Here is a 25,437-nt window from a genome sequence, read left to right as displayed (position 1 = left end):
CGAAAAAAATAAAAAGTAACTTTAAGTCCTAGCTTATGCCTTGGTATTTTTTTTGATAACTAATGAGTATTTACAATATATAGGTGATTTAGGAAGTTCAAAGCTCATTATAAAAGTTGTTGACATCACGTTGTTTACGACAAGATGTAAGGCTATTAGCGGATAATCTGATAATTAGCGATATCTATGAGCTAAAGTCATTTGCGCGATAACTAAACATTTTGCACCTCAAAACAGAGTTAGTTAATTAATCATATGTTTTGGAAATTATTTATGAGTTACTAGCTCGTGCCAGCGGTTTCACCCGCATCCCGTGGGAACCTCGGCACAAACCCGGATAAAAAGTAGCCTATAGCCTTCCTCGATAAATGGGCTATCTAATACTGAAAGAATTGTTCAAATCGGACCAGTAGTTCCTGAGATTAGCGCGTTCAAACAAACAAACAAACAAACTCTTCAGCTTTATAATATTAGTATAGATTTAAATACTTTGTTTACGTTATTGTGGAAATGCACATAACAAAGCGTATCAAACTAAATAGTTGGAAACGGTATCTAAAAATTGATCCAATATTTGAAATATGCAATATCAGCTATCCTATAGAAAACTAAGTATTATTTTTTACATCCACTTTAAAATAATTGAACGAATAAATAGTTAGTTTAGTAGCTACCTGGCTTTAGGCAAAGTTTTAAAATTATGACATCGAACAGCTTTTTTAAAAAAAGACAATATTTATCGCTTGGGTTCACTTAAATAATGTGTATGAGACTGTCTCCAAAATTATTAAAAATGACAGCTAAAATTAACCATTAACTATAACATACCTATTCCAAACTTGAATCGCACGCCATTTTGAACAACAGTAGTCATATACCTACACAATACATTGCAGCAACAACTTATTAGCGAAGCTATTTCACCCCTTTGTTCTCTCCCCACAGACACGCGGAGCCACCCCCTCCCCCGCCCCGCGCGTCCCGCCCCCCGCGCCCGCATATAAGCCCGCCCGCGCCGCCCTCCGCAACACTCCCCTTCTGACTGCACACCAACGCACACGCAACCATGGCTCTGTGGACACCCTACGCTGACGAAGCCGCCTTGGACTTATCGAAGTCGGCACAAGAAACAGTGACGTACTCGCGAGAGTACTACGCTCCTCAGTTAACGGTTCCGCCGGATTATTTACCCTACAATAGGTATTACGCACCAGTTGGACAATTATCACCAGGAAGCAGTTCTTCAGGATACGATTCAGTGTCGTTCAGTCCTATGACACCGAGACATGTGACGTTATCGCCGCCCGCGTCACCTACCGAGGTCACTTCAAAGAGGTCCTACCACATGATAGACGCTGACTGTTTATCAGACGACCCGGATTTCCAAGAGTTTGAAAGAAACGCTTTAAGAGTGATGGCGGAGAAGAATGGAGGTGCGTTATTAGGCAACAACCCGCGCATGCGCCGTGCTGTGAGGTCCACGCAGTCCGACGCCGGAGACGACGCGTACAGGCGCCAGAGAGAGAGGAACAACCACGCGGCCAAGCAGAGCCGCGACAGGAGGAAGCTGAGGGAGATTCATCTCGCTCTCAAAGTCACCTACCTCAGGAAAGAGGTTGCCGCGCTAAAAGCAGCCTTAAGTACTAGAGTGTGTGGTCGATGTCAGCAAACCTGCCTTTGCTGATAACTAAGAACTTTTTAGGCTAAGTTTGTAAATAAAGTTCCTATTCAAAAGACTGTGCAATGTACCGTAGAATAAGATAGTTGTAAGTAAATGTTTGTAAAACTTGTATGTATGTGTAGTAGTAATGTGCAATTATTTAATGTAAATTAACGATACTCGAGTATGTGAAACTGTAATTTATCGAATAATTTAATTTAGATTTAAGAAAAGACTGGCCTAATTTAAAACACGAATTAAAATGAATTTTATAACATAAACAATTTTCATATTTTTTGGCTATCCCTACGAACCACTTACAATAGGTATCAAATACATACCGCGGTGCAGTAGGCGTGGCTTGCGCAAGCGCAGCTCCGCGCGACGCTAACCAATAGACGCCAAGCATCACGTTTCAAATGAAGCACGTGTAAGTATTTAGAAAAGGTTGACTCTAAAGTACTGATCAAATCAATTGCCATGTTATGATATGATGAGACGTTTTGTTTATTAACTTTGATATATGAGAGTTAACTTGAAGTAATAAAAAATATTTGCTGTTTGCAAAAACTATCATACGTATTGGTAATTACCTAATAATCACTTCTCGGAAGTAAAGATTAGCGTAGTTATATAATCTACCGTAACTTTACTAGTGCGCGACGGTAAAACACAATCGCGACAAATCGGCAGTGGCAATAATCTTAGGGTGCGTCCACATCTGGCGAATGCGCCGCGAATGCGCAGCACGCGAGCCGATCGCGAGCTGTCCGCGAGCTGCGCGCGTGCATTTTTGTTCGTGCGCCGCTTCTGCTTGGCCCGCGCGCAGCTCGCGCGCGACCTAAGCGCCGCACGCGAGCGGCGCGCAGGCGGCGCGCGACGTCTGCCATCTTCGATAGTACTGAGCCAATATACGGAACCGTAAGGGCGAGAACTGATTGCGCGCAGATCGCGCGCCGCTCGCGCGCTCTATACGAGCCTTGCGTGAGTTGCGCTAAAGAGGCGCACCGAACTATTGCAGTGACTGCACGCGCGCAGCTCGCGGACAGCTCGCGATCGGCTCGCGTGCTGCGCATTCGCGGCGCATTTGCCAGATGTGGACGCACCCTTAGAGATTAATGACTTTTTCTTATTTATCCCTGTCATTAGAAAAAGTTCACTCAGGACGCGGATGAATTGCCATCCAAATTAATATATTTTACGCAGATGACCTCACGTAGTGCGCGTAACGAGCGTAATCTAGTTGGAAATAAAACGTCAAAAGATATCTTAAACTACGTGGTATATTGTTCTAAGAGCACTGGCACGACACGACACGACACGACACGACATGACACTAACAACACGACACTACACTTTCTGCTTGATGACGTGCGGCAGGTCGTACTTGCCGCGGACACACTTCAGCTTCACACCAGGACAATCCTTCAACCTGGAATGGTACACAAAATATATTGATAACTAGCTTCAATTCGTCTATTGGTGATCCCGTCATTTAAATTTCTTTGGCAGTCTCTAGGGGTACTCAGAAGATACAAAGTCTATCTACCAGCTTTACCAAGGGAGATCAGGTTGTAGAGGTAAGTTAAGGAGATGGCAGACCCTCTCTTTGAAACACAGGGGCTCTGGTGCATCCTGTTAGACTGGAAGCCGACCCCAACATTTGGGAAAAGGCTAGGTAGAAGATGAATTTACTTCGTCTTATTTAAGTGCTGCTTATAAAAAAGAAGGTCAAATCATCATCATCTCAGCCATAGGACATCCATTGCTGAAAATAGACATCCCCCATTGATTTTTAAAAGAATAGCTTAGAAAGATATTGCTCACCTGCCGACCCTGACGAGCACGATGTTGTGTTCCTGCAGGTTGTGGCCGATGCCCGGCACGTAGGCGACCATCTCCTTGCCGTTGGAGAGCCGCACCAGTACACACTTGCGGTTCGCTGAGTTCGGCTTCTTTGGTTTCTTTATCAAGGTTTTTAGTACTACGCCCTGGAATTGACAAATTCTCATTTAGTTAATTTTGCTAAAAATAGATGTCTTTTTAGCGTTGCTAGCTTTGTATGGTGTAATATCGCGTTGCAAATTCTCAAAACAACTATCATAGAACGTTGAAAGTGTGTAGTTCTGCTGTATTCATGTTATGTTTTGGTCTAGAAGTTTTAAAAGATAATATACCATTTAAATATAACTTTAACTGCTCTTATCGTTGTGACACATAGAACTGTTGCTGGAGAATTCCAGCTAATTTTAAAAAAGAAGTCAGGTTTCGATCTTGGAACTTTTATTAGTTGTGCTTGAAACATTGCTCGCTTAAATACAAAATAAAAACATTTTATTTAATTCAAGACGATTGAGTAGATGCAAATAACAGTTGAAAGAAATGTTAAGTATAGATATAAATAACGTTTACACACTTTTGGTCTAGAAAATACATTTAATCATACCTTAGCAAAAGGGTTTCCGTTAAGAGGATTCCTAGACTTCCTGGTCTTGATGTGGGGGCCAGTTCTGTGCATCTGGTTGAGCGAGGCCATGGCCCTGGTGACCATCCCCACCGGCTGGCATACTGATCCTGCGGCCACTGGTGCCACTGGTGCAGGCGCCGATGGGGGTGCTGGAAATGGTCAGCAAGGGAATAAGGATCATGATTTGTTGTTAAAATAGGATAATATCGTCGGTATTCTGCCGTGTGTAGGCACATGCTGCTCCTAGGTAGCAGAAATATCGTCGACATAGAGAATTTTGTATGTGGAACGTGATAAAGAGCGTATTATAAGTTGCTTGCAGTGATGATAGTCAGCCTCATTTGAATGGCTTTTTTCCATATTTTTGTGACTATCAGATACAATTATAATATAGACCACTGCTAATCCTCAGTCTACCTTTTGAAAAGACATGTGCCTTCCCAAAAATAATCTCATGCACAACAGTGCAGTATTGTCAAAATTATTGAAACCATCTTTGCATACCGTTACAAACTCAAAATGCCCAAATTTCACAATAAAAAGCAGGTGCTAAGGGCACATTGTCGTACGGGATTAACCTTTCAATGAAGGCTTGGTGCTAAACCACATAACATTACATTCCTGCGCGATATTCAACCTTATCTCATTGGCATAAGGGGTTCCAAAAAAATGTGTTCTGAAGGACCAAAAAGGGCTAAAATAAAACAGTTATTTGGTATTGAGGTAGATTGTGAGGCGTTCCCGTAATACATTGTGTCAATTGTGGGCATTGTGGAGGCTTGCGATCGGATTCGCATGAGGCCGCGATTTGCGTGGCTTCGGCTTGATTGACACGTCAATGTGGCTGGCCAGTTTGTCGCCTTTGTACAGGAAGAGTTTGTGCCCACATGTGGGAAACTTGACATTGTGATGCATGTGAAGTAAACGGTACACCGAATAATAAGGATTATAATGTTTTGAATTTGTATAAACTACTTGTATCCAGCTAGGTAAGCCTTCTACTTTTGGAAGGTTTACTAAGCTCGAGATTTTGATTATTACCTCAAAGAAATATTTAAATAAATCGTAATTGTTGGCCTTGTTGTCATAGTTTTCTTGGTAAAGCATATTTTATTATGGTAACTAAAGATCACAAGCCCGATCATATTTACATACGAAATTAAAGAAAAACGCTTTACATGAAAATAATATTGTGTTCTTTGATAACCAATCATACATTTTGGAATTCTAAATAGCAATGTTAAAAGGAACAATTTCAGTGTATAAAAGAGACGAGAAAGGGCTTTGGAAGCCAAATCCTTCTGCTATTTTACACGCACAAAGGCGAAGTGCGAATTTCTAATTTAAACCACAAACAGGAGTAACATAATCACACATTCTTTGAGCACATTTCTGAATTAATTGTGTTCATTCTGAGAAGCTGAAGGGAGGAAGGATAGAAATTGGTAGTATTTGTGTTGAGCTTGGAATAACAAACGCAACAGCCACTGACGCCCTGAAGACTGGTCACGTTTCGGTCAGCATAGGCTGTTATTGTTTGGGATAATCGAAGGATCCCGTGGGACGATGACGAGCAATGACAACCTTGCATCTGCTAATGCAAGCAAATATTGTAAGTTAAGGGATAGGAGGTAGCGGGATTGACATCTATGCTATGTCGATGGAACTTTCGGACTTATGAGTACGGGAAATGTCTTAGGATATTTGGAAGATGTATTTCCACCATACTTTTTATTAATACCTAATATTGTTCATGACTAATGGACAAGGGCAATTAATATATTAAGAGTTATTTGTACCGAAATAAAAATAACTCAACTCCAGTGTATGCTCAGACCAAATTATATTATCCTGGAAATGACTTTTGAAACTCAGTTTACCTAAATTAACTTATGATTTTTGAGTTAATTCATGTAACTAATCAGACGATATCACGATCATCGCAACACTTGGACCACAACCGCAGTCCACACGACAGTACCTGCTCTTTTTGCGGATTATAATCCGCTAATAGTGGGCATTGTCCACAGATGACGGACACACGGACTTAAAACGATTCCTTTCTGACAGCATGACTCTTGTTACAAACGCACACGAGAAAAAACCGGGGACAGCAAACACAATGGGCAAGAGTTACCAACCAGCTTTGTCGTTCTGGGAAACGCTGTAAATCATATTTGTGTAAGAATAACATTAATAACTGGTGATGATTACAATCAGCAAAATGTGCAAGATTCTGGACAGAAAGACATTCTTTGATTATAAGTGGCATTCATGTGCGTTTGTAGCTAAGATTTGCAAAGGGTTGCAAAAAATTACGTCTTAATTCAGGGAAATAGGACCAGAAGTCGAGGCGTTCCTCAGGGACCTATCTTATGCTAATACCCAAAGATTTCGCCCACCCACACAAGGGTCACCCGTACATGTAAACTATAAAAATACAAATAATTTCATATTCTACCCAAAGCTATTGAGAATGAATTACTGATTGATGAGAGAACCAGGAAGTCTGTTTCTTATACAAATTGAATGAAACATATGAAATGCACGTAAATCGCGAAAAATATTTTATTTAGGTGTCCAGTTTTTATTTTTTCTTATACAGTTTTCTTTTTCTTACCATCAACCACTTAGAAGCCGTTATCATTACGCAAAAGTAAAATCTGGCTTAAAACAGATTCCTCGGACAGAGGCACTCTTAAGCTAATCTAAAACCCCGAAGATTAAACATTGTGAAATCAAACACAATTCTATCACAAAACTGATAAATGATAATACAGGGAGAAGCCAGGGTCCCGATCCCAAGCCTTTCGCAATTGTCATTCATCCATTGGACAAAGAAAGCTCAGTCGTAACAAATAACAGGAATTTATCAGTCGCTAATCCCTCGCGACTATTACGCAGCGTCTGTTTGAGCTTCATACAAATTTCATATTTTTCTCAGAAGGATCTGTTATGATTTGCTTCAGGTCCCTATTTATTGAAATATGAATTTTGGGGAAATTATAAAGGGCTTATTTATATAGGTTCGAATGTTATCTATTTTACATTCAAGCTAACCCATAGTAGCACAAAAATTGCCCTAGGAAACTACTGTTACATCTTCAAAAAGCTAGAATGAAAAACTCGTACGAAAAAAACTGTTGGACCGGAAAATGGTTTAACTTCCAAAAATATCGCAAATAAAGCTATCCCAGCATCATTAGTAATTGTGGATACTTCCGTAGAGATGTCAATAAAACGGCAATGTTTGCTAGAGCGATTCTTAAGTGAGGCGATCGAGGGTAAGGCATTGATTCCCGGACACTTTCTATGAGAAAGTCTCGCAAGGGGAGGTCCCACGTTACGCCTACACAGACCATTGTGGTTATTGTTATTAGAATGATGGGCCAAAGGATTGCAAACTGATGTACAGTTATATTGCAAAGATAATGTTTTGGTTTTTCGTTGATACAAAATGAAACGAAAATAAAAAAAAATTGTTACAGTAGCTTTGGCCTGTAACTAGCTTAGCTATTCTAGATTGTTAAAAACAACTCGCTTCTCGCATCTACCAAAAATGGCTTAATCAGTTATTTTAGTCCAGTAAAATGGTCGTGTTAAAGATGCGATGTACATTTGAGCTTTCTATTAAATACTTTTGCAGTAGATAGTTATTCTCCTTGCTATTCAACAGCAATCTGTCATCGCGACAAAATCGACCAATCGTTACTTCTGAACTGAACAAATTGCGGCTAAAAGGACCATTTAGCATTCTGGTATCTTCATTCAAATCAGCCTTGTGACAATTCGTACAATTTCAGTCAGATTTGAAAGCAATAAAGGCAGATTGCCAGTAAATGGAAACTTCAAGTCACGCAAGTTGGACACAATGGCTCGTGTGAATGGATCGGTCGAATATGCGAGATTACGCGGACCGGCCATGTTGCGGTCAGCGCGAGATCTGCCGACTCATGGCACCCCTTCACACTTCTCGTGTGTGTAGTTAGCAGAAAAGTACAGAGCGGTTCCAATTTATTTATGAATATGAAAGAAATTGCAAAATTTTGGCACATTTACGGCTAGTTGGCTGTTTAGGTCCATGTCTGTCAAAAATATCCCGTTTATCAACACAGAAGAGTTGAAATATAATACCATATCAACATTGCAACTCAAAAGTGTTGCGATTCCACCTCCACCAAAAACCCGAACACGTAATCACAAACTCAAACACTCAAAAACAAAAGTACAGTTATCGTTTCTCGAAATATGTAACACAATATCTTTTTTGTGAACCGTACTGATCCCCCGGGACATAATCCGTGTCCACGCGGAAGGGTTCTAAATGACAGGCGCGCGACAAACCCTTGCAAATATTATTGTACACCTAACTACTGCAGAAATGTAACCCTTGTGAATAAGGTCTTTAGGTTGAAATTCCCGGGTGCGCAGCCGCAGCTGCAGTTGATGCAGATGTCGATAGTCCGCTATATTTGACAGTTATGTGCAATTTCCTATATACTAGTTTGCGATGTTATCATATGGCTTTGGATTCGGCAAAATGTGTCGTAATAATCGGTGGTCCATATCTCTATGGGTTTTTTTTTATAGGAACGATATTATCGAAAGCATCAGCTTGTTAGCTAAGCATGAACTACAGAGGGCCAGTCTCTATATAAATAAAACTTGATATAAGAAAACTATTTTTTTAAAGTTGGTTAAAAATCAAAGGATTATGATGATTTTTGACATTGGACTATCATAATGGGACATTTTTGTTGTTATAGTATGATAGTTCAAAATGATAACAATATGTACTTCATCATAGCGATGTAACTTTGTATGTTTTCTAATGTGATTAATAACCAAAATGGTGCTCAAATAGGTGGTTATTTAAAGAATTCAATCTAACAGCAAATACTTTTATAAGTTTCCAATTGTGTGACAGCCTAGGTAATCAATAATTGGCTGCGGTGCACATTACTGATTCCATACTTTCTTTACTTATAGTAATGTTCAATACTTTCTTTAATTACCAGTTTGCTGAAAAGTTGTTTAATATGAATGTGTAATTTATCTGACACAATATTATTTTGCGTCGGTGACTTTAATAAATGGCATGAGTTTTTATTTATTTACAGCCAGTTTCTTCATCAAAAGTTAAAGCCAAAGTAAAAGTCAAAGTAATGTCTAAAGTAAAAGTAACGGTCAAATTCAATTTTTCTATTAGTTTTTCTGTCACTTTAGCCTTGAAAAAACGTATTTGACCGTTACTTTTACTTTAGACATTACTTTAACTTTTGATGAAGAAACTGGCCGTCAATCACATACTTTACTTTTTTAAACATTAATTACAAAACAAAATATATAAAAAATAGGTGGCCACCGATGTTGGGCAAAGGGTCCAAGGGTATCGGTGGTTAAGGCTATAGAGACAAAATCCTTATTATTAATATTAAGGTGCTTATTACTTATTGATGTAAGAAATATAAATACGATTGATTTTAGCTGCCCTCTTTCAAAAGTAGCTTCCTATGGAGAAGTACGGGCAAGAAACTCCATGGATTAGGTGCAACACATCAAAATTCATGCTACATATATGCAGTACAACATATACTTATATTATAATTTTGAATGCACTAATGAAGTTCCTAATTAGTACTAGACTCTTGTTGAAATTCCACTTGACTTCAGATTTGAGAAGTTGTGTTGATTAAAGATAAATTAAAATCATAGCTTTTCCAACTTATAACATATTACTAATTACCTAAATGTTACCATTGATTCAATACTTGCTCATATTCTAAAATTGATTTTTTTCTGTAGTAGAAAATTGGCAATACCTATTTATTTTTGTAGGGTTACATTTTTGGTTATGCGGTTGCATGTATTGAGTCAGTAATCATTAAGTAGTGTAATTAGTAGGATCTTTGAGTACCTGTCATTTGTTTACATTGTGCCTTGATACCAAGAGAAAGCTGCGCTAAACCTCTTCGCAAGAAATTCATCTAAAAAACAAAAAAAATAACATTATTTACAAAAGATTTTCATTGATATCTTTCCGGTTATTTCTCTAGTAGTTACCGATGTGAATATTCTTTACCTTTTGCTACAGGTAATAGACAGTCTGTTAGCTACAACTAATTTAACAAAAATATATTCCTAACAAAAAATAGAATGATTTTTCTCTATTATAACCTCACTGTTTTCATTTTGACAAATGACAGTCGTAACAAAGAGTTGCTAGCTTTTTTTCATAAACTGGCCGAAAAGAAAAATTATAATTTTTTTCTTGGGTAAATAGAAAGTTCATTATAATTTCGTTATTGAAGATCGATGAAATGATTATACTGTATTATGATTTCGAAATAGTAATATTGTCTTAAATTTTTGATTAACTGAACTACCATACTGTGCCATCTAGCGGCGAATAGATTAACAATTTTTAGGAGTTTCATATTTCTAGTATACGTCACAAGAGGGCAGATTGGTAAATAATAAATTAAAACAGTTTTCAAGTCAGACAAAAATAATGACACACAAGGTACCAAAACCCATTGAATTATACCTCAACTCGCGATTTGCGATTAAGTTGCATTTTCTATTTTAGACTATGTGTGGGATGTATGTACCTGGAGATATGTAAACCTCTGCTTCAAAATATAATTACAATCCATGAACATTGTAACTTCAAATTACAGAGTGGTGTGTGAGAGGAGCAGGTATACCTGTGATATTGGTAGATATTTGTTGTAGCAGATTAATACCTAAGTATTTACCTATACAGCATTTCGTTTTCTTTCACTTGTTACCCGTGAACGTTCCTTTTCAACTTTTCAAAGGCGTCTCAAACAGGATAATTAAATTTTAAAAAACTTTAATTGAGCTACTGCTACCTGCTCACTGCTAACGGAAGAGAACTATTTCCACGTGGCATGCATAACTAGACTTGTTAAATATCAATGAGAGAGTAAAACGCTTGCGATAAAAAAAAAGGATTAGCAATAAAAGTGTCATGTCGTCGTTTTAAAGCTTTTTATTGGAAGATCGCGCCGTGACAGCCGAATGAATAATACAATAGCCAGCCACTGCTGCTAAGCTTTTATTTCTCATACATTTAGAATTAAATTAAAAACTTCTGTCGTAATCCAGCCAAGTTTTATTGGGCCCGCTTCGCGAATATTTGACTTTTAACATTTATATTGGATTTTTAACATAATCCCGCCAAAAGTGAGTCTAAAGTGATTCCTGTTGGATACTTATAGAGAAAGTTAGAAAGGTTTTTATACGTCGGGTGACCTTTTTAGTAATATTCGTGGAATGAAATGTGCTGACGTTTACTGGACGTAAATGGTTTAACGACGGCTATTGTGCGGGTTTTTGTCGTCGTGTAATGTGGTGGCTGACAGGCGGATCCTTGTGAACGAGCCCAATAACGTTGGCGTGTCGGCGAACTGCCTCATGATTAATACGAGAGATGTGTCACCACTGTGTTACTTAGGCTTTACTTGCTAGTGACGGAACAATGGACATAGGTACGTAGGTTAGGTGCTTCGGCAGACTTCAGTCCTGATGTTAGGACCTAAATACTAAGTTATTATTCTTTCTTCTATTTTTATGTTAAAAAAAAATACTGATTGAAAATAATTGCATTACCCTTCAGTGCAATAATTGCATTACTGCATCATGTTGAATATTTTACTAAGATACATAATACAAAAACTATATCGGCTAGGTAGGTACTTAATTACTTAATACTTTTTTTGACTAAATAATAATGTTTTATTATGATTAATACTTTAATAAATAAATAATCAATACAAAAAGTAAACTTAAGCTAATTGAAGATTCAGTCAAGAGAGTGTTCCAGAACTTCGTTCAAGTTATTGTAGTTTGGCTGTCCGTAGGACTCGACTTTGATCTGACAGATGTAAGGTTGACGGAGGTGGCACCAGTAGTCTCGGAGACCAGGGTTCACGCCGTCCATGCCAGCGCAGTGGGGTTCCATGGGGTCATTGCTGCAGAACACAGTTTTGTTTTAATATTTATACCTACTAATATACCTAATACTATAGAGCTAGAGGTACAATTTGTAAGTAAGTTTTATGTTGGGGGTAATCTTTGGAACAGCTAATCGGATTTCCAAAATTCTTTCACTGATAGATAGCTACAATGTTTCTGAGTATCATAGACTATATTTTATTCCGGTACACGCAGTAGTTCTAATGGGACGCGGGTGAAACTGCGGGAAAACGGCTAGTTCGTAATATATTTGAAACAATACTGTTTAAGCGTGATTGTGTACATAAATGGATATTTTTCACGGGCTCTAAAAGTCATGTTTCATTGATTTACGATTTTGTTAACAAAGCACTTACAATGCATTTATGTCGCACGTGTCTGTGAATGAGCTATGAATGTCAATGTGCATATTATGTAGATTTTAAACAGACTATGCGGGGTTTAAATTGAAATACATTGTGAAAATAGCTAAGTACCTGAAATTAACGTTATTGCTCGCCCATTTATGAAATCCAGTTGTTTCGATATCCTCATCTAAAAAAAAGAATGAAAATTATTATAATAAAGAACTTTCAACAGCTTATTATTGGTGCTGAAAAATAAAAATGCTACAACTATGACAAAAACACAATTATGCACATCATCGGGTGTAAGACTGACATTTAAGTCCTCTCCAATGCCCGGGTACATCAATTAAAAACTTTCATACTTCAGGCTACGGGCTGGTTGTTTCGGCCCGACCGGGAATCGAACCCGAGACTCTGTGTACAACTGAATTGCGCTATGCCACAGATTACGCTATTCTACCATCCTTATGCAAATTAAACATGTATTTATTTAGGTCGTTTTGAAGTTACAGCTTTCCACCAAAGTTGAAGTCCTCACCATCAATATTGGTCCAGACGTTATAGTCCTCGATGTTGGAGATGCCGAGCCAGACCAGCAACTTGTACCTTGTTTCCGTCACCTGCGGGTAGTACATGCCGCGCACCAGCCGCTGCAGGAAATGGAACTCGTCCTGAAACCACGTGCATCACATCAGATATTGTTACCGCGGCCCTGGTACATAAAAGGTCTACGAAGGAACATGATGGGTTTTAGTCGCTAAAGGTCTGACACTCCCTCACTGCTGCTAACCCACAGTGGGAGGAGTCATTTGATGATTTCCAATCAGAAAAAAAAAGATATTGTATAACCAATGTTTTCTGTTAGTCATCTGCCTTGGTAGCGCCCGCATGCTAAGGGAACTACTTCCGACAAATTTAAAAGCCTCATCGATAAATGTGCTGTATAACATTGAACGTTTTTTTTCAGAGATTAGCATAATTCATGGTTTTTAGTTGTATGGAAGATGGGATTTACATATAAGAATCCAATAAGAAAAACTACTGATTAACAGATTGTTCAGAAGAAAATTTGGAACGCCTATTAAAAAGTCTTAACATCTTAAAAGTAATAGCGAAACTATATGTTATTCCACTAAGCATACAGGTACTTTGTTCCTATTTCTTCCAACAAAAAACGAACAAATCAATCTAGACTTTTTGCCACCCAGAAATACAATAACGGCACATTAAAAAGTAAAGAGCGTATCTTGAACCGTGTTCGCGTCACCCGTGGCCCCGTTACCGTCACCCGGCATTGTACAAGTTATTTCTTGAAACTCCCGCAAACTTGGATTGCTTCTCGTTCAGCCTGTCACTTAACTTTTTCTTGCTAACACTCGAGTTGTTCACTTTGGATGTGTTTGGTTTGTAGGCTGGGCACGGATTTAGGGGGATCCGTAAATCCGGACTTTGAACTTAAATTGATGGTTTAGATTCCGTTTGAAACGCAATGTTTTGTTTTGGAGAGAAAGATCTTCAAGATTGAATGAGAACAACGAAAATTCGTTTTGCGGTTACCTAGCCTATGTAAGTATTGGAGTCCATGAAGTATCTAGATGATCGGGTTACCAAATCGTGTGTTTCGTATTAACAGAGCTATCAGTTTGAAATAAAGCCGTTTAAAAATATCAATGTCTAAATCTTAACTGTTGCAACTACATGCCCCTTGGCACCGTGGGTACCAGGCTCCCATAGCCTAGTAGTAGGTACATACCTGCGACTTAGGCACGGCGAGAGAAGCCCCGTGAGTCTCGCAGTCCATTTTAGCGCGGTTCCACGTCTGAGCATGGTACACCACCCTGTACGCTTTGCCGACCTCTTTGTTCACTATATAGCCTGCAAATAAATGTAAAGTATATATTTCTATTTCGCTTAATATTACACACATTCTTATTAGATGCCACCATGATGGCATCCAATATGAATGTGTGTGTCAATTACCTAAATATGAATCTTCATTTAGGTAAACTAACGTTAAAACTATAATGTAGGTACATATTTCTTTTTAGTTTTGCAATCAGCAATTTTATTTTCACGATGGCCTCCAATAAGAATATGTGTGTCAAGTAGACATAAATCTAGATTAGCGTAAACTAATGCTAGAACTATCGGAGTAGTTCTGTTTATAATAATTAGTGGTAAGTAGTGCTTACCATGAGGAACGCTGGTGTGAACCACGTTGGCTGCTTCAGCCGCCACCAACACCGCAAGCAACAGGAGCAAACTGTTAAATAAAAACATTGTACCATAAGTAGCAATCGTAGTTTATATTAAACTAGTTTTGTTACTCAGGGATAGTGTAGGTACATAACTTCCATTAAATAATTTTTCAAATCGGTTCAACTTTAAACTTACATTAACACGCAAAATACCGTTCTTACTATTTACTAATAATACTGTAGTGAAATGAGAATAAAGGGAGTGGCAAAAGTGGGCTTTTCCTGAATGCGTCAACAAAATGATGTGTAATTCCACACATTATAATAACTGTTTTGTTTTTATGTAAAACAGTTTCATTTTAATTTAAGTTGCATTGTTAAGTGCGGTGCGCGATTCTAATGGGCAATCATAAATGTAAAATAATATTACAACTTTATTATTATGTTACGATATTAGCGCACCTTAATGACTAAAGAAGTAAATAAAAGAATTTATTATGAAATAAAATTTATAATTTGGAAGGACACAAGAAAAAATCTGAGCGAATAACATTCTATAACTAAATAAACTACACATATAGGTATTAATTACCCAGTTAAAGGTCTATAAAAGGACTTACCTCATTTTATTTTTCTCCTGGATTAACTGGACCTCTCGTTTGACCTGCAGCGGTTCACCTACCAAACTTGAATGCTATAGTTATTTCTAATGCACCGTACTTATACCTTATTTATACCTATTGTACTATACTCTCTTCCGGGTGAATATCGTTTTTATTTATTATTTACTTTTAATCTATGGTATGTTTATGTTCTATTGATGTGCACTACTCTTGTGTTCTGAATAGACTGCTTTATCGTACAACAACCGCCCTATTTATAGATAATGGGTGCAAAAAAGTTCACGAAGATCTAGCGTGATGCATGTTTTACGTATTTCGTAGACATTTGCTGATAATATGTGTGTATTGAGTTATTCTGACATAACTATTTAATATCGTAGACAGTTATGTTTACATTAACAGGTTATATCCCCGCCCGAAGCAATAATTAATATTAAATATTGTAGGGTTTTACTAACTCCCTGTTAAGTTACAGCTATTTCTAGGAAAAACGCCGTGACCACGGAACATACCACAAGTTCTTATATTTCTTCATCCTATAATACTAAACAGCGTACATAAATGTTGAAAGAAAGAATATTTTTATAAACACCACATATTTACAATTCTTAAGCATACATAATATGTACATGCAACGATACTCGTATTACGAAATACGTATGACAATAGTACAGTACTTCTGACTATCACAGTGACCTATTTGTTCGCCCTTCGATTCCCGTTCAGCGCAATAGTACTTAATCGCACATTTAAGTCGCGCGGAAAAACTGAAGAGGTTCTGAACGAATCGAGAGGGATAAAGTACCTCATGCCGATTGTTTTTTGTTTTCAGGAGGTAATGGCTCAAGAGGTTTTCCTCAAGGAGGTGTGTTAGGGGAAGCTTCCGTTCTTATAGATTCTGATGGGCTGTTTTTGGGTAATTTGAAGTGTGGTAATGATAATGTAGGCGGGGAATCAAAATCAAAATCAAAATCAAAACTTATTTATTCAAACTTGGCTGCAAAACAGCACTTTTCGAACGTCAGAAAAAAATTACATAAGACAGTCCCCAAAACGCCCACCCTTCACCACTTCCTATGTGTTTTTGCTGGGAAGAAGAAGTGGCGCAACAAACTCCCCAGCAACACATGTCTGTCTGTAGGTTAAAAGAACCTTTCAACAAAGTACATTGAGTATATTGCAGTATGCAATACGCAATATTGTCATAAAATAAAATTACATTTAAAAATGATTTATAAAATCCACCACATGCTAGCTAGCACTCACCCTACGTAACTTGTCTAACTCAAGCATTGAATAAATATGATGTAAAAAAAAAAAAAAATTGTATAGCCTCCAATATTTATAATAGTTTATGAGGGAGTGCCCACCTTCATGTGATATTCTATTGCAACCTTATGTCATGTACAACATACATAGGTAAGTAATGAATCTAGTAAATTGGACCGCTCAGCAAGAAAAAAAGAAGTATAAGAAAAGAGTTTACAAAATTATATAATACTACTTATAGTATAGTCAGTAAGACGACCTGGCACCACAAGCAGCACCCGTTCACGAGCATAACGCGAGGATCAGCCATCGCCCCCCTCGCACATCTTTGAGGGAGGGAGGCAACCCGACCGCCGACGCTACCGCAAGCAGTGCCGTCTAAGGGAGCATGACGTACTCACTGCTACACAACTCAATATCAGGATCAATTATCGCTAAGTAGTGGTCCTTATTTACTATAATCCAAAGGAAAAAAAAATAATATAAATAGATGATTAAAATAAAATATAATAAATACAGTAAATGTATCCTGTCAATAATGTAAAACCAAGTAATGTCAATAATAAAAATATAAAATTGTAAAATTAGGATGTCATTCACAAAAAAAAAGACAATTATAATATAGCTGTCTTGCGTTCAACATGGCGACCAACTATTTTTGTCATTCAAATAATCGTTAATTGTATAATATGCCTTTTGAATAAGAATAGCCTTAATTTGTTCTTTGAATTTATTAAACGGCTGTTCTAATAAAGACAGAGGAAGTTTATTATAGAAACGAATACCTAGACCCAGAAATGAACCATGCACTTTATGAAGCCGGTGAAAGGGTACACACAGTTTATGCTTATTTCTTGTATTAATGCTATGGACTTCACTTTTTTTGGTATATAAATGTAAGTTCTGTCTAATATACAGTATATTGGCAAAGATGAATTGTGATGCCACAGTAAGAATACCAATTTCTTTAAACAGCTCTCTGAGGGAAGTTCTGGTACCTAATTGGTATATCGCACGTATAGCACGTTTTTGTAGAATAAATATATTCTCTATATCAGCGGCTTTGCCCCACAACAGAATACCGTAGGACATAACGCTGTGAAAATTACTGAAATACACCAATCGAGCTGTGTCGACGTCCGTGAACTGTCTGACTTTCCTAACGGCGTAGGCGGCAGAACTAAGCCTTCCCGCGAGGCTAGAAATATGTGAACCCCATTGAAGTTTTGTATCTACTGTTATACCCAGAAACACGGTAGATGCAACGGTTTGAAGAACCTCGTTGTTTAGGATAACATTAGGACCTAGGTTTTTTACATTAGGCAAAGTGAACTTAATGCATTTTGTTTTTTTAGCATTAAGTACTAAATTGTTTGTGGTAAACCAGTGCGTAACTAATGAGAGTGCACTGTTTACCTCTTCAAATTGCTCTCTATTTCTGTCAACTTTGAAAATGAGAGACGTATCATCTGCAAATAATACAACGTCGCAGATATTATTGAGGTGGTAAGGCAGATCATTGATGTATACTAAGAATAAGAATGGACCTAATATAGAGCCTTGCGGCACGCCTAGCTGAACTGGAAGGCCTGATGATTTAGAACCATTTACATCTACACATTGCAATCTATGTTGTAAATACGATTCTATTATGCTGAGAGCTCCGTTTTGGACTCCGTAAAACCGTAATTTGCGTAAAAGTGTATCATGATGGACGCAATCAAAAGCTTTGGAAAGGTCGCAAAAGACTCCAATAGCATTTTGAGAATTTTCCCATGCGTTATAAATATGTTTTAGAAGTGCAACACCAGCATCTGTGGTAGAACGACCTTTGGTAAAGCCATATTGTTCTGTATGAAGGAGGCTATTTAAATTGAAATATCGTAGTAACTGCTTGAGTATTAACTTTTCGAAAATTTTACTAAAGGCAGGCAAGATAGAAATAGGTCTAAAATTACTAATGTCTGACTTATTGCCTGATTTAAATAGAGGTATGACTTTACTGTGTTTCATGAGGTCAGGAAAAACACCAGTGTCAATGCACTTGTTGAATATGATAGCAAGGTAAGGAGCAATGACGTCAATTATATTACCTAATAGTTTGATGGAAATGTCCCAAAAATCACCCGTATTTTTTAATTTAAGAGTTTTAAAAACATTAATTACATCCATTGGAGTAACGTGCTCAAAACTAAACAAAGAATCACATTGAGGCACACTAGCACGCATAAGCTGTTCAGCGTCAGTTGAAGATGAATTTAAGGAGCGAGTCGTGGTTACAGGTATATCCGCAAAGAACTCATTAAAAGCTTTGGCTACATCAGCCGCATTACTAACAAGTTTGTCGTCCAGTTTAATCTCTAACTTGTTGTTCTGGTTCACTGACTTGCCAGTTTCATTATTTATAATTCTCCAGGTTGTTTTAATTTTATTTGAGGAGTTTTTAATAGAATCACTTAAAAATTTTGATTTTGCAAAATTACAGACCTTTTTAAATATTTTGGAATATTGTCTAACATAGTTTACAAAGTTATCGTCAAATTGACAAGTTTTCATACCGTATAACTCATATAGTCTCGCTCTACTTATATAAATACCTGGAGTGGCCCATTGGTTGAATTTGGCCGAGGTACCTTTAATATTTAAGGTTTTGGTCTTAAATGAAGAATTGAACTCATTCTGTATGACACCAAAGAGAGATGTATAATTGGTGTTAGGATCGTCATTAGCAAGAATAGAAGGTTCAAGATTTTTTGTAACATTACTTTTAAATCTAACACAACGACTAACTGAATAGGGTCTGCATTCTATTTTAAGTGGCTCAGTGTGAACTAACATGGGAAAACTAACTTTTTGTCCACAGTGGTCAGACGTAAGATGGTTGATGACTAAGTTGTTGGAGGCCTCAGTGTCACTAAATATGTTATCCAGACAGGTAGAAGTAGTGGCCGTAATTCTGGTTGGTTCAAAGAATATATTTACTAAGTTAAAAGACTTAAATAAGTTTAATAGTCTTATAGTTAAAGGTGAATCCTCCAAAATGTTAACATTAAAATCTCCACATATAATTTTACCTTTGGTGCTTGATTTTAATTTATTAAGTAAATCTTCAATGATTGATTCGAAATTGTTAAAGTCACCTAAGGGGGGCCGGTAAACGCAAACAATAATATAACGCTCAAGTTCCACGCAAGACAGCTCAATGGTGCGCTCGATAGAAAGACTATCTAAATCAGGGCGTTGTTTACATTTTAACATATTTGAAACCAAAACCAAAGATCCGCCTCGTATAGCATTCTTTCTTACAAACGCACTTTGCACAGTGAAATTACTATTATTAATAAATGAAACTTGATGTTCTTTTAACCAATGTTCAGTTAAACATAGAACATGAACATTATGGTTTTCCAAAAATAAACTTAATTCTAATTCTTTGCCAGACAAGCCCTGCATATTTTGATGTACAACATTCAATAAATGCGGCCCATCCTTTGTCGCGCCTAATAGTTTAAACTACTGGGCGAATCAATAATTATGTTAGTATTACTACTAACAATATCCGAAGATACATCAGACGTACCTGTGTCAGTTTGTATACTATATGCTAAAATATTAGCAATATGTCTCCTACACCTAGCTGGTAAATACATTGAGTACTCTGTCAATTTAAAATCAAAAATATACTCATTTATGTCAAAATAAAGAATGGCATTAACAAGTTGACAAGTCCTATTATAAAGGAACATGTTCAAATCAAATATGTGCCTACTTTGATCAACGGAAAAGTTATAAGAATATGGCAGAGCACATAATATGAATTTAATGTCATTTAAATTTATTATTAGATTTACATAATCTAATAACTCTTTTCTACTTACTGCCAAGCTATCACCATAAATTAATATAACAGTTGAACCTGGGATAAGCTTAGACAACTTAATGTTTTGAACTAAGTGACTAAAACTGGCACCAGGTACACAGTGATTTAAAACATATTGCTGCGAACACTGATTGAAAATACTACCAATGCCTTGACCAAACTTATCTGAAAAAATATATGTTATTTTACTATTACTCACACTCGTAACCTTGTCTGAACATTCTTCAAATTGAGTGGCCAGGGTTGTGACAGACTGGGGCTCCTGTGAGGGTGACACACACTGTGGCACTTGTGTGGGTGTTACACGGTGGGCCTCAGATGTTGGGAGGCATGAACAGTTACACGAGATGTTATTTGTAAGCAAGTCATACTTCTCTGCATTTTGTATGACTAAGTCTACCAGCTCACAGGCCTCCTGCAAACGCTTTGTTAGGTCCTGCTGTGAATCTTCATACTTTTGGAAAATGTCCCTAATGGTATTTTCTTTAATACAAAGTTCAGCTTGTAAACGTTGGATGTCACTATCATACCTTGTCCTACTAATGTCCAATTGATGTTCACAATTATTTAAATCTTTAATTAAATTAATGTTTTTTCTTCTTAATATGTTATTCGATTTAAAAACTGTGTACTTTCTTAAAGTTTTCTTAAGTCTTTTGACAACTTTATTAATTTTTAAATATTTTTTAATTTTGTTGTGTGTATTACTTGTAATTTTATTCTGTACTAAAGTCTCATTGGTCAAGTCAATTGTTATCATTGGCTGATTACAAGAACCGGACGCACTACCAACAAGCTCATCATACAGGCTGCAGGTGTTCGCAGACCGTTCACTGGACTTTGCAGACTCCAACTGTGTGATGGTGTTGTGGGCTCTGCTTAGCTCATGTTCCAGCTCAGAGATCCTTCTTAATGCCAGTTCATGTGTGTCGCTGCACTCTTGCATGTTTGACACAAGTTGATTTAGGTGTTGATTTTGGTCGAGTAAATCCATATGTTCTATATGTAATTCAGCCAACTGGTTCTTAAGTTCAGTGTTCTTGTCTACAATAACCTTAACTTCTACCTCGCTATCATCCCGTTCTTGTAGCAGCTGTTTACACAGGTTTTTGCTAGTTTCCAATTCTTTCAACGTAGCCCTCAACTTTTCCTCAAATGCAGCTCTACGGGTAACCATGATGAATAGCTAACCCTGAGGCACCCTGGAATGTGAGAAGAGACAGCTAAGTGAAGGAAGAAAAAGAAAAGAAAGTCAGAAGTAAAGTTTATAAACAAAGGATTGGAGAAATGTAATTAACATTAATACAGAGTTGAAGATTCTAAAGCTAATTAAAAGGAAAAGAGTATTCTGTATTGTTTGATCAAGTTTTAAGTACCTAAATTATGTACCTATTAGGTATAGCAACAAAACAACAGCAAAATTATTAATAAAAAGTTGTTGAGGGTATATTTTTTCCTAATGTATCATTTGAAAAGTGAAGTATTTTTAAAGTATTTCTTCACAAAATTTAATTTGTAATAAATTGTTGATAAGAAGTTAATGAAGGGTTCAAGATTTGAAATACGATCTTACAATGACCACACAAATCAGCTGATCTCGTTATGTAGGAGACATTTAAACTTATAATTGATGGGGCATATTTAGACGCAGCTTGAAAAAGATGTGGTTATTTAACATGTAAGTAATATATGTACAGCGCATAGAAAAAAATTGTTAAATGAGGGGACTGGGTATCTAATAAATAGAGAATAAGCAAATACTCCCCGGGTTTTATGTTCGTCTCGAACACTTTCAAATCCGTCCGTTGGGATGACAGCCAGTTTCTTTCCGATGGATTTCTATCGTTGTCTCGCAACGAAATCACTCACAAACATTTGTCCATATATCTAATCACTTAATTTACTGATTCTAAGGTCATTTACAATAATTAACTCACTAAGACTATTTAATTTTAAAATAAAATCTAGGACACATATTTTTGACAACCGGCCACCAGTGTTGCCACCTATCAAAAAATATAAATAATAATGACATTTATAAATAATAATGACTTAGGAATAGTGACCGAATTGTAGCGTTAATAGAAGGGGTCGTTAGACTGTGTATCAATGTATGTATATTTAGTCATAGTATTTACTCAAAAAAATGTGTATTCTTATCTGACTACACATTTCGTACGACTACTCATTAGACGTAACAATTCAATGCATTTCAATAGCTTTCAAATAAGATTCGCCAATAAGAATCTTCTAAGATTGCCATGCAATAGAATGTTTTAGAAGAATCTCAATCTTATCGCAAGTGATCTAAAAGTAGGCATATTGGAAAATCCATTTCCTTTCATCTAATTTCCATGCATCCATCCGCAGCCATTCACGAGATGATCCCGTGTCTGAGTCACGTCGTCATCTCGTCTGGCAGCCTCCGACCAGATATAGATGTCTGGTGATAACAGTACTTACATTATTGTAGTAAGTACGATAGACTACTATCAGCTGATCGGTAATCGGACGTACAGCTGAGTGCTTGGTAACTATTGATTTTGAGCGATTATGACAACTTTGCAGATAACATTTTTATGTCAAGCTAGTTAAATATACCTTTCTAGGTATGGGGTCAGTTCGCCTGTTCGCGTCCATCGCCCAGTTCGCGTCCATTTTGCCGATCTCCTTTTAAAAAACTTCGAAAACAAGATAATTAACACACCAATTAAACATAAGATCATTACCGCTAATACGTTAATGTATAAGAGGCACGCACTGATAGACAAAAGTTCTGTGCGTCCAACCAATCCTTTTAGAAAAAATAATTAGTCTAGGCTCTTCAACAAGAAAGCGCAAACACGCTGAATTTTAGATAAAAATTAGTGTGCAGCGGCGTGTTTGATGGTAAGTTTTATATTGTTTTATGTGAATTTTAGGATAGATAGCTATTTCTACAGTTTAATGGTGAATAAAGGTATAATGTTTTTTTATGAATTTGGTAATGTTTTTTATATTTAACGAACAAAATAAGGTGGACGCGAATTACTACATCGAATTTTACAAAACTTCCACTTTGCGTCCACAACGGACGCGAACTAAAACTATCCTCTATAATAATAAATCAAATTGCGTCCACTGTTTTCCTTAAATACTTGCTTATAAAAAATAATTAAAACATAGGTACTGTTTAATATATTAAGATTAAATAGTACTTTTTTTTATTTTTTTATCATTTTAAATTAAAAATCAACATTATCATCATTTAAAATTCACTTTAAAAAATAAAAATAATTCTTCTCAACATTGGTTTAAATAACTTAAAATTAGGCAATTAATTTTGCAACTTAAAAAATAAACAGTAATCAGTTCTGTTAATTTTACCCTAAAATCACAGAGAAAGACCCGCGTTGATTATAGTAAGTTTTTGGCCATATTAAATTAACAAAACAATATAACAATTTTGTCTAAACATACAACTAAAAGAATTGTTGAGTCAATAAATTATCAGACAAGGTAGCATATTCTTTGCATATTTTTTTTATCGATTTATTCTTCTCTCGAATATCATTTAATGCTTTCTTTAAATCTTCTTCTGTGTATGTTGTCTTTTCCTTCTTTTTTCCTGTATCCAAAGAACTTATCTTAAATGAAATTACTTAATATATTAAGATTAAACAGTACATTTTATATTAAGATATAAACGTGGTTATAATTAAATTATAATTTTTTTATTAAGATATATCGTGGTTATAATGAAATTATAATTAAATATTTAAATTATATATATAATTAAATTATATTTAAATTATAATTAAAATTAAATTATAATTTAATTATAACCACGTATATATCTTAATAAAAAAAATTACTGTTTAATCTTATTTTAAGTTACTTAAACCAATGTTGAGAAGAATTCTTTTTAATTTTAAATGATGATAATGTTGATTTCTAATAATTAAGTTTAAAGTTAAATGAAGAAATTGATCAAATAAAATCTTTCTTTATTAATTCTTAAAAATTTCACCCCTATATTCCTTTTCTAAGCTACTGGACGCGAACTGGATCATGGGTGGACGCGATTTGGATTTTGTGGACGCAAACTGGGTAAAACGCCTAATTCTGAGGTTTACCTATTTAAATAGAAAACGAAAGATATTTCTAATACAACTAAAAGTTAATCTTAAAATAGAGTATATAATGAATACATTACACAAATTTGTCATAGAAATGAGTGCTGGGGCATTTTTATTATCGCCGTCAAACTTGCCAACTGCACTAAATGGACGCGAACAGGCGAAATGACCCTACTTATTAGTCAAGTTGAAAATTTACTTACCTAAGTAGTAACTAACTTGACTAACATAATAGATCATTTTACTGTTTATTACCACGATTTATTGTACGTCATGCTAATCAGCACATATTTGATTGAAAAAATTACCTACTTCATAATTATGATGAAAATACACTTAAAAATACAGGAATGAATTTTATCCAGTGCGCAAACTTGGTCAACTTATAGTTAAATAAGTTTTATAGATACGTATATTTTTATTTTGTCGTGTTTTAGTACAAAAAAGAAAAGTTATTGATATCGAAAGATGTTTATTTTGCAACCGATAGTACGGTCACAGTCGTCATAGTATGCACGGCGGCAACGCGAAACCGGTTTACTGACGGAGCTCCGCTCGGCGCGCGTAACAATAGTTAGTATCCATATTTTGCTGATTTTAGGGCGGACAAAAGAATGAAAAATTTTTTTTTACTGATGATGCAGATATGTTCTGTTAACGATTGTGGACCACCAGTTTTTTTTGCGCACTGCTTAAAATTCATTCCTGTATAGAAATATATTAAACTCAATACAGCCAACGGTTAATGTTGGCAAATTAATTAGCTGACCTGTGATATATTTTGAGTGTGCTTGTAGATAGTGTCAAATGTATTTATTGGGTTCTAAATAAAAGTTATTGTTGGTGAAATGTGTGACACAGCGAGCGGTGAGCA

At 36.3% G+C, this 25,437-nt stretch overlaps 4 protein-coding genes across 4 annotated transcripts; 1 reads left to right on the top strand and 3 right to left on the bottom strand.

Moving 5' to 3' along the window:
- The first annotated feature begins 931 nt into the window (after positions 1-931).
- Positions 932-1,834, top strand: LOC124636346 (hepatic leukemia factor-like). Its single transcript, XM_047172413.1, has one exon. The coding sequence runs from the start codon at positions 1,067-1,069 to the stop codon at positions 1,682-1,684; it is 618 nt and encodes a 205-aa protein (XP_047028369.1). The 5' UTR covers positions 932-1,066; the 3' UTR covers positions 1,685-1,834.
- A 1,091-nt stretch (positions 1,835-2,925) lies between these two features.
- Positions 2,926-10,344, bottom strand: LOC124636512 (40S ribosomal protein S12, mitochondrial). The gene is made up of 5 exons (XM_047172628.1): positions 10,210-10,344; positions 10,045-10,114; positions 4,107-4,276; positions 3,488-3,651; positions 2,926-3,092 (listed from the first exon to the last, which is right to left on the bottom strand). Exons 2-5 carry the CDS (start codon positions 10,112-10,114, stop codon positions 3,011-3,013), a joined length of 486 nt encoding a protein of 161 aa, XP_047028584.1. The 5' UTR covers positions 10,210-10,344; the 3' UTR covers positions 2,926-3,010.
- A 1,547-nt stretch (positions 10,345-11,891) lies between these two features.
- On the bottom strand, positions 11,892-15,530 carry LOC124636560 (CD209 antigen-like protein 2). The gene is made up of 6 exons (XM_047172694.1): positions 15,294-15,530; positions 14,668-14,738; positions 14,229-14,350; positions 13,014-13,146; positions 12,605-12,662; positions 11,892-12,124 (listed from the first exon to the last, which is right to left on the bottom strand). Exons 1-6 carry the CDS (start codon positions 15,296-15,298, stop codon positions 11,956-11,958), a joined length of 558 nt encoding a protein of 185 aa, XP_047028650.1. The 5' UTR covers positions 15,299-15,530; the 3' UTR covers positions 11,892-11,955.
- Positions 15,531-16,607: 1,077 nt separating this feature from the next.
- On the bottom strand, positions 16,608-22,443 carry LOC124636429 (uncharacterized protein MG397 homolog). Its single transcript, XM_047172516.1, has 2 exons — positions 20,645-22,443; positions 16,608-17,020 (listed from the first exon to the last, which is right to left on the bottom strand). The coding sequence occupies exons 1-2, from the start codon at positions 21,620-21,622 to the stop codon at positions 17,018-17,020; spliced, it is 981 nt and encodes a 326-aa protein (XP_047028472.1). The 5' UTR covers positions 21,623-22,443; the 3' UTR covers positions 16,608-17,017.
- Positions 22,444-25,437: the final 2,994 nt, after the last annotated feature.

The sequence above is a fragment of the Helicoverpa zea genome, chromosome 14, assembly GCF_022581195.2.
Source record: "Helicoverpa zea isolate HzStark_Cry1AcR chromosome 14, ilHelZeax1.1, whole genome shotgun sequence".
Classification (NCBI taxonomy): Eukaryota; Metazoa; Arthropoda; class Insecta; order Lepidoptera; family Noctuidae; genus Helicoverpa; species Helicoverpa zea.
The sequence above is the reverse complement of the archived record's forward strand: the minus strand, read 5'-3'. Positions and strand labels throughout refer to the sequence as shown.